Source organism: Erythrolamprus reginae, chromosome Z (genome assembly GCF_031021105.1).
Source record: "Erythrolamprus reginae isolate rEryReg1 chromosome Z, rEryReg1.hap1, whole genome shotgun sequence".
NCBI classification, from domain to species: Eukaryota; Metazoa; Chordata; class Lepidosauria; order Squamata; family Dipsadidae; genus Erythrolamprus; species Erythrolamprus reginae.
Genome location: NC_091963.1, coordinates 29,371,502 through 29,385,293, shown reverse-complemented (window position 1 = coordinate 29,385,293; position 13,792 = coordinate 29,371,502). Strand labels below are relative to the sequence as shown.

Genomic DNA, 13,792 nt, shown 5'->3' with positions numbered 1-13,792 from the left:
TTACTAATGGATTTTGTACATACTTCATCAATATACATTGGTTCAGGTTCTGGTTCAATTGTTTCAACTTGAATTTCATCACTAAACTGTACCGTTTTCTTTTCAGACTTCACTGCAGAAACAAAAAATGAAAGAATACTGAACAAAGTGATAAATGTTTACAATGGAAAATAACTTTACATCAGCGGTTAATCTAGATTTAGAGTCCTACTACATTCCAAATGTCCAGTATCTTACCACAATCAGCCAAAATATTACCGTAACTTTTAAATCGCACTGGCAGTTGGCTGCCAGTTAGAAAAAAATAGAAATTTCAAGGGCTAAGAAGACTTTTCACAGAGGAGAAAATTAGTACGGCAAAAAAAATCAGTATGTAGTATCTCAGCTTCCACTCCAATTTAATTTGGTGAACTGAATATAATCTTTAAGTGAGTTATGTCTACATAATTGTCATCCTATCCAGCTTCATTTTATTAGTTGCCTAATCAGAATATAATGAGGTACAATGTGAAATGATTTGCTGAAAACAAGGTATGTCTTCAGCATTTTCATAATCTTCTATGAAAGCTATGATCATAAAATAACCTATAAACCTGGCAAATACTTATTTTTGACAAACACATACTGACTTCTGGTAATTTTTCATTGTTTATAAGGTGCTTAAACACTAATGCTTTTCTGATTAGTTCTATAAAATTACCAAGAACTGATGTCAGACCATTCTGCAGTTCCATTATGTGTGTTAATTTAGTTCAGCACTGACATCATAGTTTCATTCTTCTCTGACTGCTATTTTCTAAAGGGAATAAATATGCTAAGACATAAGATTTTCTCACATGGTTTATGGAAACTGTGAAAGGAATTTTTCAATAGCAAAATGAATGACTCAGTTAATAACAGACATGGCTGCCTGCAAACAATCTAGCTTCATCACAACAAAGATGGGCAGTCAGAAATGTCATGATTAAGCCTGTGCATTGCAATAATGTGAAAGGAAAGATTCAGAGCAAAAAAAAAGTTTTCTGTGCTCCTGTTCTCTCTTTACTTTCTACGTTGCCTGGTCTTACTTTATTTAATAGTTTGGCTCTAATTTTAAAGGTCTCTGAAAAGTAAGTGTGGTACTAATGGCAAAAAAGAAGGTATTCGTAAGAAAGAAAGGAGCCCTGGAAAGATCTGAAGGCAAAAGAATTGAGCTCAGCCAAGGGAAGATACCAGCTTTTCCCCATAGGAACAGCTAGTCAGCAAGCCCCAGCAAGTAAGCCACATGTATAGTATTACCAACAGCAAAAATAATAATGCCAGTAGTGTTGTAGCTAGCTCTGGCAATCATGCAACACGGCAATGGAAAGAGAAAAGTAGGAAGACTCAGAAATATGGAACTCCAGAAAGCTAGGGCATATTGCTGTCTAGGTAAATACCATATTTTTCGGAGTATAACATGCACCCCCCCACACACACAAAAAAAGAGGGTGAAAACTGGATACATCTTATACTACGAATTTAGCCCCATGTTGCATTTTTGGATGGTTCCAGGTGACAGGGATCCTCACTTCCACATGGAGCCTGATTCCCAAAGTGTCCTGGGAAAGTGCATTGAAAGCCTAGGGGAGGCTTTCTGGGAGAGGGGTGGATCAATGGCACTGGTGGCACAGAGTTCCCCTTCTCCCGTAGAGCTTTGGTTCCAATGGAACCAAGCCAGATCCTCCCTGAAGGAGAGATGATGCTGAGGACACTGCTGGGGGTCTGATTTGGGGTCAGCATACCTCACTAGACGAACTGGCCTGTCTCGCACTGGCAGCAGCGTAAAATCAGCTAGGCTGTCATGCCTAAACCGACAAAGCCGAGCTGACACTGCAACGAAAGGATTTTTAAAGTAAGCTTGGAGTCATCTGGAGAAAGGAACTAAGGAACGTACTGGAGCGAGAGGAACAGAACTAAGGGTGTTGCTGATGAGTGATTCAGCCGACTAGAGTTTGGATTGTTTTTTTTATTTTTTGACTACAAATAGGAAAAAAAGATTGAGGGAAAAATGGAGAGGAAGCGGCTAATTGGCAATGAGTACAGTAGCAGCAAGCTTTTGAAAAGACAGCAAAAGCCCAATGATTGAGGATTTTTAAATTTGACTATTAAACACAGAGTAAAATAAAGAAATAGAATATTTTATTATAAAGAAAAATATTTTCTGTACTAGTAAAATCCTTTTTGAAGATAATGATTTAGCCTTTTCCCATCTATCCATGGCTTTTCTTTTACTATGATACTTACTCATTTCTGGTTCAGCAGTAAGATCAGCGGTTACAAAATTGGAAGGAAATAATCCTGTCCCTTGATGGGTTTCACCTTTCCACCAGTTTGTATCACTATAAATGATGAAGAAAATAATTACTTAGAATGGAAAAACAAAGGTTCAAACAGTGACAAGTTGTGTTCCATTTCTACCCAGCAAAATACTGGATTAATTCTTGAAGTCACTAAATTAAATACACCCCCTTATCTACTTATCTGTAGGTTTATTAAGAAATGAATAATTCATATGAAACTAATAATATAGAGAGCAACTATGCAGAGAATATGGAACACAAAGAATCTTTAAAAAGCAGATTTCTCCGAGGACTCGGGGCGGCTCACAAAAACATAAACAGTGTACAAATACAATTTTAAAATACAATTTAAAACCCTTATAATAAAATAAAATAATCACACAACCAATCAAACCATACACCAGCCTTGACAATTGGGGTGTGTGTTAGTTTCACCATGCCTGGCGGCAAAGATGAGTTTTTAATAACTTACGAAAGGCGTGGAGAGTGGGGGCAGTTCTAATCTCTGGGGGGAGTTGGTTTCAGAGGGCTAGGGCTGCCACAGAGAAGGCTCTCCCCCTGGGTCCCGCCAGATTACATTGTTTAGTCGACGGGACCCGCAGAAGGTCAACTCTGTGGGACCTAATCGGTCACTGGGATTTGTGTGGCAGAAGGCGGTCCGGGAGATATTCTGGTCTGATGCCATGTAGGGCTTTGTAGGTCATAACTAACACTTTGAATTGTTGTACATATCTTAGCAGCGGCCAGGATAGTGTATGCACAAAATTGGAAAGGGGAAGATATCCCCAAAAAAGAGGAGGTAGTTAAAAAAATTCTGGATTGTGCAGAGATGGATATGATGACAAGAAGGCTGAATGATCAAGAAGAATCTGACTTTTATTCTATTTGGAACAAAGTTTATATATGGATAGATAAGAATAAAGATCAATATAAGGTTATGAAAACTGTGTGAATATAATCCAAAGTTATTGATATTTTTAGCTGTTGAAATTGTTGGTTTTGTTATTTTTCTATTTTTACCAATTTAATTTTAAGTATATTAGAATGTGTGAACAAAATTCTTCTTTTCAATTAGAATATTATTTTGACTTAAAGATTTAAGATTTTATCCTTTTTTCTGTATTAAAAATTGACTCCAGAAAAGAGGGGTAATTGTAACCCTTACTATGTGTTTAAATGTTTATATGTTTGTATGTCTTTTTATTGAAAAATTAATAAAGTTTTTTGGGGGAAAAAAAGAATTGTGACCAGAAATTGATTGGCAGCCAATGCAGGCCATGGAGTGTTGTTGAGACATGGGCATATCTGGGAAGGCCCACGATTGCTCTCGCAGCCTCATTCTGTACAATCTGAAGTTTCCGAACACTCTTCAAAGGTAGCCCCATGTAGAGAGTGTTGCATTGGTTGAACCTTGAGGTGATGAGGGCATGAGTGACTGTGAGCAGTGACTCCCGGTCCAAATAGGGCTGCAACTGGTGCACCAGGCGAACTCGGGCAAATGCTCTCCTTGCCACAGCTGAAAGATGGTGCTCTAATGTTAGCTGTGGAGGATGCCCAAGTTGCAGACCCTCTCTGAGGGGGGCAGTAATTTCCCCCCCCCCACTAGGGTGATGGATGGACAGATGGAATTGTCCTTGGGAGGCAAAACCCACAGCCACTCCATCTTGTCAGGGTTGCGTTTGAGCCTGTTGACACCCTTCCAGACCCCAACAGCCTCCAGGCAACAGCACATCACTTCCACTGCTTCACTGACTGGACATGGGGTGGAGATGTACAGCTGGGTATCATCAGCGTAATGATACCTCACCCCATGCCCTTGGATGATCTCCCCCAGCGGTTTCATGTAGATATTGAATAGTGGGGGGGAGAAGACCGACCCCTGAGGCACCCCACAAGGGAGTAACCTAGAGGTCAACCTCTGACCCCCCACTAACACCGACTGCAACCGACCGGAGAGGTAGGAGGAGAACCACTGTAAAACAGTGCCCCCCACTCCCAACCTCTCCAGCCGGCACAGAAGGATACCATGGTCGATGGTACTGAAAGCCGCTGAGGTCGAGAAGCACCAGGACAGAGGACAAGTCCCTGTCCCGGGCCCACCAGAGATCACCCATCAGCGCGACCAAAGCAGTATCCGTGCTGTAGCCGGGCCTGAATCCTGACTGTTGGGGGCCTAGATAATCGGCTTCTTCCAAGGACCGCTGGAGTTGGAAAGTCACCGCCTTCTCAACAACCTTCCCCATAAAGGGAAGGTTGGAGACTGGACAATAGTTGTTAGGAACGGCTGGGTTCAGGGAAGGCTTCTTGAGGAGGGGGTACACAAGTGCCTCCTTGTAGGGATCCAGAAAGGATCCCCTCCTCAAAGAAGCGTTGACAATCTCCTGGACCCAGCTCCCTGTCACCTCCCTGCTGGCCGAAACCAGCCAGGAGGGCTATGGATCCAGCAAACAAGTGGCGGAACTCACAGTTCCAATGGCCTCCCAGACAGATGGACAAGGACGGACCCCAGTCACCTCAACTGACTCTGTCAGTCGACACTGCTGTCCAGTTGGAGTCAAGATCCGTCTGAATCTGAGCGATTTTATCAGCGAAAAACAAGTTAAACTCCTCGGCACTACCCCACAAGGTCTCCCCAACTCCCCCGATTAAGAAGGGAGCGGGTTACCCTGAACAGAGCGGCCAGGCAGGATTCCGCTGATGCAATCAAGGCAGCATGATACGCGTATCTTGCCACCTTGAGCGCCACTTTGTAAGTCTTAATATGAGCTCTTACAAGTGTTCGGTCAGATTCAGATTTACTTTTCCTCCACCACTTCTCTAGATGTCTCTTCTGGCGTTTCAACACCCGGAGTTCCTCGGTAAACCAAGGAGCCCTCCGGGGTCTATTGCCAGAAAGAGGTCGCAATGATGCAATCCTGTCCAGAGCCTCCGCTGCAGCCTTATTCCAGGCCACAGCAAGAGACTCCGCCGAACTGTGGACAAGTGATTCTGGTAAAACCCCAAGCGCCCTCTGAAAGCCCTCTGGGTCCATCAGACACCTGGGGCGGAACCACCTAGTCAGATCCACCTCCCTGTGGTGGAGGATTGGAACATTGAAGTTGAGCCGCAGCGAGAAATGGTCTGACCATGACAAAGGCAACACATCTAAACCCCTTAGTCTCAGACCATCACTCAGCTGCTCCGAGAGAAATATCATGTCGGACACGTGCCCCCCCTCAGGAGTCGGACCCTCAACTACTTGGGTCAGGTCCATAGCTGTCATGGTGGCCATGAACTCCTGTGCCAGTCCAGAGGATTTGCCGAGTGATGGCAGATTCATGTCTCCCAAGACAATGAGTCTGGGGAACTCTACCGCCAGCCCGGCTACCTCCTCGAGCAGCACAGGCAGGGCTGTTGACACACAGCTGGGAGGCAGGTACATGAGCAACAGACCCACCTGAACCCCTAGGTCCAAATTCACAAGGAGGGACTCACAGCCCGCAATCTCAGGAGCGGCGAGTCTACGTAGGCTAATAGTCTTCTTGGCTATAATAGCCACTCCTCCCCACTTTCCCTGGGGTCGTGGCTGGTGCCATACCTGAAACCCAGCTGGGCATATTTCAGAGACAGGAACTCCTCTCCTTTGATGATGTTATTAATGTTAGGTGACCAATTTAAGTCTTGAGATATGATAGAACATAGAAATTTGAAGGTGTCTACTGTTGACAATGTATTGTCTAGTATTGTGAGAGGTGGTAGGGCAGGAGGGTTTTTCCTAAAGTCTACCACCATTTCTACGATTTTGAATATGTTCAATTCTAGACTGATCCAGTTACACCACAAAGTTAGTTGTTCAATCTCCCATCAGTATGAAGATACATCATTGTCTCGAATGAGTCCGATCACTGTTGTATTCATCTGCAAGCTTCAATAGTTTAACAGATGGATCATTAGAGATGCAGTCATTGGTACAAAGAATGAAGAGAAATGTAGAGCACATAGCCTTGGGGGAGGGCTGTGCTAATTGTACAGATATCTGATGTGATTTTGCCTAGCCTCACCTGCTGCTTCCTGTCTGTTAGGAAGTTTGTGATCCACTTACAAGTGTATTCCAGTATCGCTAGTTGATTTAGTTTAGTTAAAAGAATGTCCAGTATGATGGTTTTGAATGCTGAACTAAAATCTACAAAGAGGATCCTAGCATAGGTTTTAGAGATTCAAATCACTGTAGGATGTGCAGTCATATTAACAGCATCATCTGTCGATCTATTTGCTCAGTATGCAAATTGCAGGGGGTCTAACAGTGGATCTGTGATGGTTTTTAAGTGGGACATCACTAGCCTTTCAAAGGTTTTCATAAGTACAGATGTTGAACAACTGATCTGTAGTCATTCAGTTCCTTGATGGAGGGCTCCTTCGGCACTGGGATGATAGTTGAGCATTTGAAGCAAGAAGGAGCATGGCATATTTCTAGTGATTTGTTGAAGATGGGGGACAATTGGTCAGCACAGACTTTTAAGCAAGGAGTTATCTTGTCTGGGTCTGGTACTTTTCCCAACTTTTATCTGTGAAATAGATCTTGCACTTCTTTTCTGTGATCACCAGGGGTTGTGTACCCAATAGAATGGGGTCAGTTATAAGAGGTTTGATTGTTGTTGGTGTGTCTGGGCTGGAGGTGCTGTAGTTCCATTTCAAACCTGAAGTAGAACTTGTTGAGGTCATCTGCCAGTTTCAGATTTCCTTCAGCTTGGGAAGGTGGTTTGCTGTAACTGGTGATGTTTTTAAGAATTTTCCACGTTTGCTGGTTCATTTTTTGAGAACTGATTCCTTAGCTTTTCAGAATAGCTTCTTTTGCTGCTCTGATCTCCCTTATTAATACATTTCTGGCCTGGTTGTATAGCATTCTATCACCTTTTCTGTAGGCTTCCTCTTTGGAACAATGTAACTGTTTAGGTTTAGCTTTGAACCAAGGTTTATTGTTACTATATATTTGCAAGTTCCTGATTGATACACATAAGTCTCCACAGAAGCTGACATATGATGTTACCGTATCTGTGAGTTCATCCAGGTCTGCAGAGGTATTTTCAAGAATAGTTCAGTCCGTGCAGTCAAAGAAAGCCTGTAGCTTTAACTTTGCCTCTTCAGTCGAAATCCTCACTGATTTAATTGTTGGTTTTGTAGCTTTAAATCTTTGTCTGTAAGCAGGTATAAGCAATGATCAGAGTGGCCCACAGCTGCTTGTGGTAAAGACCGCAAAGCATATTTTGTGTTGTACAGCAGTGGTCTATAGTCTTCTTGCCTCTGGGGGGACAATTGACATGCTGAAAATATTTTGGAAGCTCTTTCCTTAAGTTACTTTTGTTAAAATCACCTAGAAAATCGCCAATGAATATGGATATTTGGCTTCAGCCTCCATAATCTGATCAGCTAGTTTGTAAAGCCTTGTTTACACTGGCTTGTGGCGGGATATACAGTAATCCCTTGTTTTTCATGGGGATGCGTTCCAAGACCACCCGCAGAAAACAAATTTACGCAAAGTAGAGGAAATATTTTTTTTATGTATTTAATGAGTATTTGGACTTTAAACCCTCCCTGTACTGTTAACAACCCACCGTTGCTGACTGCTGAGAGAGACCAGCTTCTCTCAGCTACTGCGCGGGCTGAAGGCCGCCATTGTAGTTTCCACACACACACAAATACAAACCGTCCTTGCCCCAGCATTCTTTTCCCTTTGAAAAAACCCATGAAATAGCGAATCCGCGAAAGATGAATCTCGAAGTAGCGAGGGATTACTGTACACCACAATTAGTAAAAATGAAGTAAATTCTCGAGAAAAAAGTTTGCAGTTGATAAGGACTCCCAAATTTTCATCACAGAATTTAAGTCCTGAGACCAGCTGTTGTTGATATATATACTAAGCCTCCCCCTCCCCCAGATAATTGTACAATCCTGTCTGCTCCAAGTATCTGAAACCCGGTTTATGCATGCTATTGTCATTAATTTCTTCGTTTAGTCAGGATTCAATAAAGCATAGGGCAGGTACGTTGTGAAAATCAGAATTGTATCTGTTTAAAAGGAATATTTCATCCATCTTGTTAGCATGTGAAAGTAAATTGGTAAGAAAGATTGAAGAGAGCACATTTTTTAAAATTCCCTAATTCCTTAGGCTATTTAAATTTCCCGCCCTTTTACTTCTTTGTCTCTGCTGTCTGCATTTTCTTTTGGTGATCCATAATTCCAGGTATTAATTTATTGCTGTGTTAGAATTCCATCCATGTTTGAAAAGACAGGTGGGAGTGAGGTTACAGTGAGGTTACAGAGAGCTGCTCTTTAAAGAAACATTAGCAGATGGTCTCGTGAATATGAATTTCATAGAGAATCACAGAGAATAATAGAAAATAAAGAAACCATTTGAGAGCATTTCACCAAGGCAGCCTTTGTTGGTGCCATCTTGTAGACAGATTAGATTAGATAGATATAGATAGATAGATAGATAGATAGATAGATAGATAGATAGATAGATAGATAGATAGATAGATAGATAGATTAGACTTTATTTCTGTTTACATTTCTTAGATAATATTGAGCTAATATTTTTTAATAAATAACTAAAACAGAACCTTAATCTAACACAATTTTCAATCAAATGACAAGCTTTATTAGATTTATTAGAGCTAAAATGTGCTTGTGTTCTTGCATAAAATGATACATTTGGACATTACTGTACTTATTATCTTTGTTTAATAACCATTCATTCACAGATCGTTAACATTTATGTCATCATTGAAAGAGCAGTTGCTATTGCTCTGTCTCCAGGCTATGTGACTGACTCAGATGCTTAGTGATCATCTTACAATTACAACACTGTAGCATCCTGAGATCATGATTGCCATTTGAAGCTTTTACTTCTAGTTCAAAAGCAAAATTACTGGAAAAGGAGGCAGAAGATCACAAATGATTACAGTGGGACACTGTACTTAACAACAGTAGATAATTTGCTTAACAGTGGCAAACATCTCTCAGAAGTGCAGTCATATAAAATCATTTTTTACATTTGTTGTATTGAGTAATGTAATTTCTATTCAGGCAATGCGAGCATCAACCTGAATTTGCTAAAATACAAATAATAAATAGGGGGGAAAACATAACTGGTAAAGATGTTTTACCATTTCAAATATATTACTGCTACAAAATTCTATTCTCCACTTTAAAAGGATTAAAAAAATACTGAATTCAGTTTTTCTGTAGACCAGTAAAGGGACAAAAACTACAAGCAGTGGACTAGTTTACATATCTTGGTACCACCCGCTCCCATGCAGTGACAATTGACATTGTGGTCAACTGAGAATCACCAAGGCAAGGTGTGCATTTGGCAAACTAATGATCAACATATGGAACCGACGTGGAATAAGCCTTGCTTAAAGTCTAACAAGCAATAGTGCTAACTACCCTGTTGTATGCCAGTGAGACTTGGACTGTATACAGGAAACATGCTAGGAAATTGAATCACTTCCACATGGCCTGACTCTGTAGAATTCTGAGGATCCAGTGGCAGGATATTGTGCTGACACTGAGGTCCTCTCCAGAGCAGGCCTGCCATCAATTCCCACCATGCTGCCGAAAGCCCAAACACGCTGGGCAAGTTATATTGCTAGGATGCCAGACCATCGCATGCCTAAACTATGGTGAGCTGTCTAAAGGAAAGTGTTTGCATGGGGGACAAAGGAAGCATTACAGAAACACATTGAAAGCCTCCCTCAAGTTCCTCAATATCGAAACCACCTCCTTGAAAACCCTGGCACAAGATCAACCAACATGGCTGCCAGACATCTGAGTCTATAAGAACATTCAGAGCAGTAGAGAAGCGAGCACTCCGCAAAGCCAGGTGGTGCAAATGCTGTGACAATGGTGCCCACACGTCTGCCCAACATGTGGCAGAATATTTCGTGCCCATATAGTCCTTACCAGCCACCTGCGGACACATTGTGTACAGCCCACAATCGATTAGATGTCAAGATCCTCCTCGAACACAATGGACGTATATCATATATAAGCAGCATGATGGCTTAGCAGTGAAAAAACTCTAAGTGGAGGGTTTCCCCCATTAGTTTTGCTTTTTTGAAAGCCAGCTGAGTCATAATTTGCAGCCATGGATGGGCAGCAGGCAGGACAGGGTAGAACACAATTCCCCCAGCAGAAATGAAGATACGTGTGCAACTCCAGCTGATCGGCGGTTGTCACTTCCTGCATTACTAGTCTCGGCTCGGCTCTCCTTTTTTTTTCTGCTGCTGCTGCTGCTGCATCTGCACTCCTTGCTTTTTTCCTCTTTCCTCCTTCTTAGCCTTGGATGAGCTTCCTCTCTCCTGCCCAGCTCCCCTCCAGCGTCACCTCCCGCCTGAGGTGCAAGCAGAAGGTGTGGGTGGAAGCAGCACTGGCAGCATTTATGCTTCTGGCAGCACCTGTTTGCCTAGCTACCCAGTCTGAGGTGGGGGGGTGACCCAGGAAGGAGAGTGTGGGAAACGCGAAGCAAATTGTCACCCCAACGAGGGACACTGGTAAGGTTTTAAGTCGAGGACTTACATGATGATCATTCAATCCACTCCCACCTGATCACATGGCCATCAAGCCACTCCCATACAGTCACATGACAATTAAGCCACACCCACAAAATAAGCCACACCCACAGTGTGGAAGTAAAAATTTTGGCTGCCCATTACTGTTTGCAACCAACTGACTACAGGATATTGCAATATCATCAATGGGAGTCAGTTGTCAAGCATCCAAATTGTGATCACATGACCACAGGGGTGTGAAGGTCATAACTTCATGGAAGGGTTATAAGTCACTTTTTTTCAGCATCACTGTAACTACAAACCATTGGTTCTAAATTTAGAATGGTTCTAAGTTTAGGACTATATATATATATATTTATGTTCTGTGTATGTTTACCGTATTTTTCGGTGTATAAGATGCACCTTTTTACTTCAAAAAAGTGTGTCAAAAAGTGGGTGCGTCTTATACACCGAATGCTACTGAGGCCGCCCGGCAGCCTTCGGCAGGAGGCTGGCAGCTCAGCCCCAGGGATGCCCCCGAAGGTGAGAGATTGGAGTGGGGGCTGATGGAGCTGAGCCCCCTCCCGCCGGACAATCAGGGCCTCACCGCGGGCCTCGTCTGACGGCTGAATGCACCGAGGGGATACTCTGTCCGGTTCTCAGCAGCTGCATGCAGGGAATCCTTGCCAGGGGCTCGCGGAAGCTCCACTCCGGACCCAGCAACAAAGCGTCGCATTCCAGGTGGCTGCACGGGGCCTCCGGGTGGCAGGGACAAAGCAGGCGCATCACTGAGTTAGTGGGTCCCAGCAGAGACAGTGGCGGAGGCAACTGCTGAGGCGGCTCCAGCGGCTTCCCTTCGAAGAGGAGCAGCGCCCCAGGATCCCACCGCCGCCGCCACCGTCTCAGCCAGGATTGGCTAACTTAGGCAGCACGCCCCCCTTGTTCCTGCCACCGGAGGCCCCTTTCAGCCGCCTGGAATGCGACACTTTGCTGGTTTTATTTTTTTGAAAGGATTAGGGATATACAAACCTGCTGAATATGATTACTATATCCAAGAAAAAAATGATTTCACTCCAAGGAATCTTCATGGAAATACTGTTTTTCTAATGCAGCAAAAGAATGCTGCACAAGAATTTCATAAGAGAGGCAATGCTATACTATAGTGATCCAACAGTTCATGAATGGGCATACAACTCACCAGTAAACCCCTACAATTACAGGATACTTTGCAGAAGAAAATGATTGTATGCTATTGTCTTAGATTTCTCAGATTCATTCCACCATTCTTCTTTAAACACACATTCCCCAATATTTTTTAAATTCCAAAATTAGGCCACATAAAAGAATATGTTCAATAATGCTGATGTTCCAGAACAGATGCACTACCAGAAGGTACTAACTGAATAAGCCACAGTTACCTGATTTAAATGTAAACTGATGACTGTGTTTGCATATTGCTGATACGCCAAACAAATGGCTAAATCCTATGTGTGAACCACAGGCTATGGCATAACATCTTACAAAACCATTCTTTCTGAGTTCTGAGGGAACAGCCCCATTCAGACATTTGTGTGGAGTTCAACGTAGAATAAAAACAGATCACAAATGCTGCTCTGTCTCATCACTCCCCAACCCCAATATATTCAGGCAAGAGGTTTAAAGAGGAAATTCTACTTGTGTTCACTTAAATGCAAGGATCACAATCATCAGCCTTTTGAAATCCACATTAAACAATTGTATTCACATATGCTACTATTGGTTTTCCTTCTTTTCTGGAACTGATATACAGGGGGTGGACAAAAAAATGGAAACACTTGACTTTTTGGCATCATCATGTTTGAACATGTTCAAATAAATCAAAACTTGACATATTTTAATTGTTTTGTTAAATTACGTTTTGAATGTTTTTTAAACTACCTTTTTTTTACAGAAATTTAAGGAAATTGGTTATAACCTTCTAGAAATGGCAGACTTCTCAGACTTTCAAAGAGGCCAAATTGTTGGTGATCGAATGGCAGGCGTTAGTGTAACAGAAAGCGCCCAAATGTTTGGCGTTTCAAGAAGTAATGTCTCAAAAGTAATGACCGCTTTTGAAAGAGAAGGGAAAACGTCCTCAGCCAAGCACAGGTCTGGTCGAAAGTCGAAGTTGTCTGAGAGAGAATGTCGGACTCTAAAGCGAACTGTTAGAGCGGATCGCAAGACCACAGATCCTAAAATCACTGCAGAGCTCAGTAGACACATACAGAACCCAGTTTCCACAAAAATTGTTCGAAGAGGACTTCACCCCCCTGTATCTATCTGTATTTAGCCCACTAGATTTAAAGACTTTTCATTTCAGTGGATCCTTTCATTTAAAAAAAGGACCAAGATTGAAAAAACAAATTAGTAATACTAGGCTACTAGGCCTAACAGGTAAGCATAATCTAAATATAAAAAAGTCCAAAGATCATTAAAACATAGACTACAGCCCTACTGAACTGGACAGCATCAAAATGCCACAATAACTGAAAATAACAAGTAAGTACAAAAGTATTTAACAATTCTGTATTTCCAAGAGACACTCCTTTTACCTGTCATCAAGAACAGTGATAAGTTCCCCAGCTTTAAATGTTAATTCATTATCTTCAGCAGCTTCAAAATCATAAATTGCTCGAACATTTCGCCCCTCGTGTTTGTGATTTGTTGAGAGAGTTGTAGCATTTGGATAAAGAGTGGAAAGTGGAGTTTGCTGTTGTCTTTGTTCTTTCAGTGATAATTCAATTGCTGTGAAGCAAAAAAATAAAAAATAAATTCTCATTAAATTTATGCCATTTTGGTTGTGTGATTATTTGTATAATATATCCTTAAAAATAAAAAAAGTGGAAATATTCATTTAAATTAGCCCAGCACAACTCATACTGAAGATACACAATCAATAAATCCAATTCAGGTATTATTATC

General features: G+C 42.1%; 1 protein-coding gene across 1 annotated transcript in view; it reads right to left on the bottom strand.

Annotated features, from left to right (window-relative positions):
* Positions 1-13,792, bottom strand: part of STAM (signal transducing adaptor molecule) — a 44,751-nt gene that overhangs the window by 11,449 nt on the left and 19,510 nt on the right. Inside the window, exons 7-9 of the mRNA XM_070726471.1 lie at positions 13,423-13,615; positions 2,266-2,360; positions 24-112 (exon numbers count right to left, since the gene is read on the bottom strand). Of these exons, the coding sequence (XP_070582572.1) occupies positions 24-112; positions 2,266-2,360; positions 13,423-13,615 (377 nt within the window). The remainder of the gene's footprint in view (positions 1-23; positions 113-2,265; positions 2,361-13,422; positions 13,616-13,792) is intronic.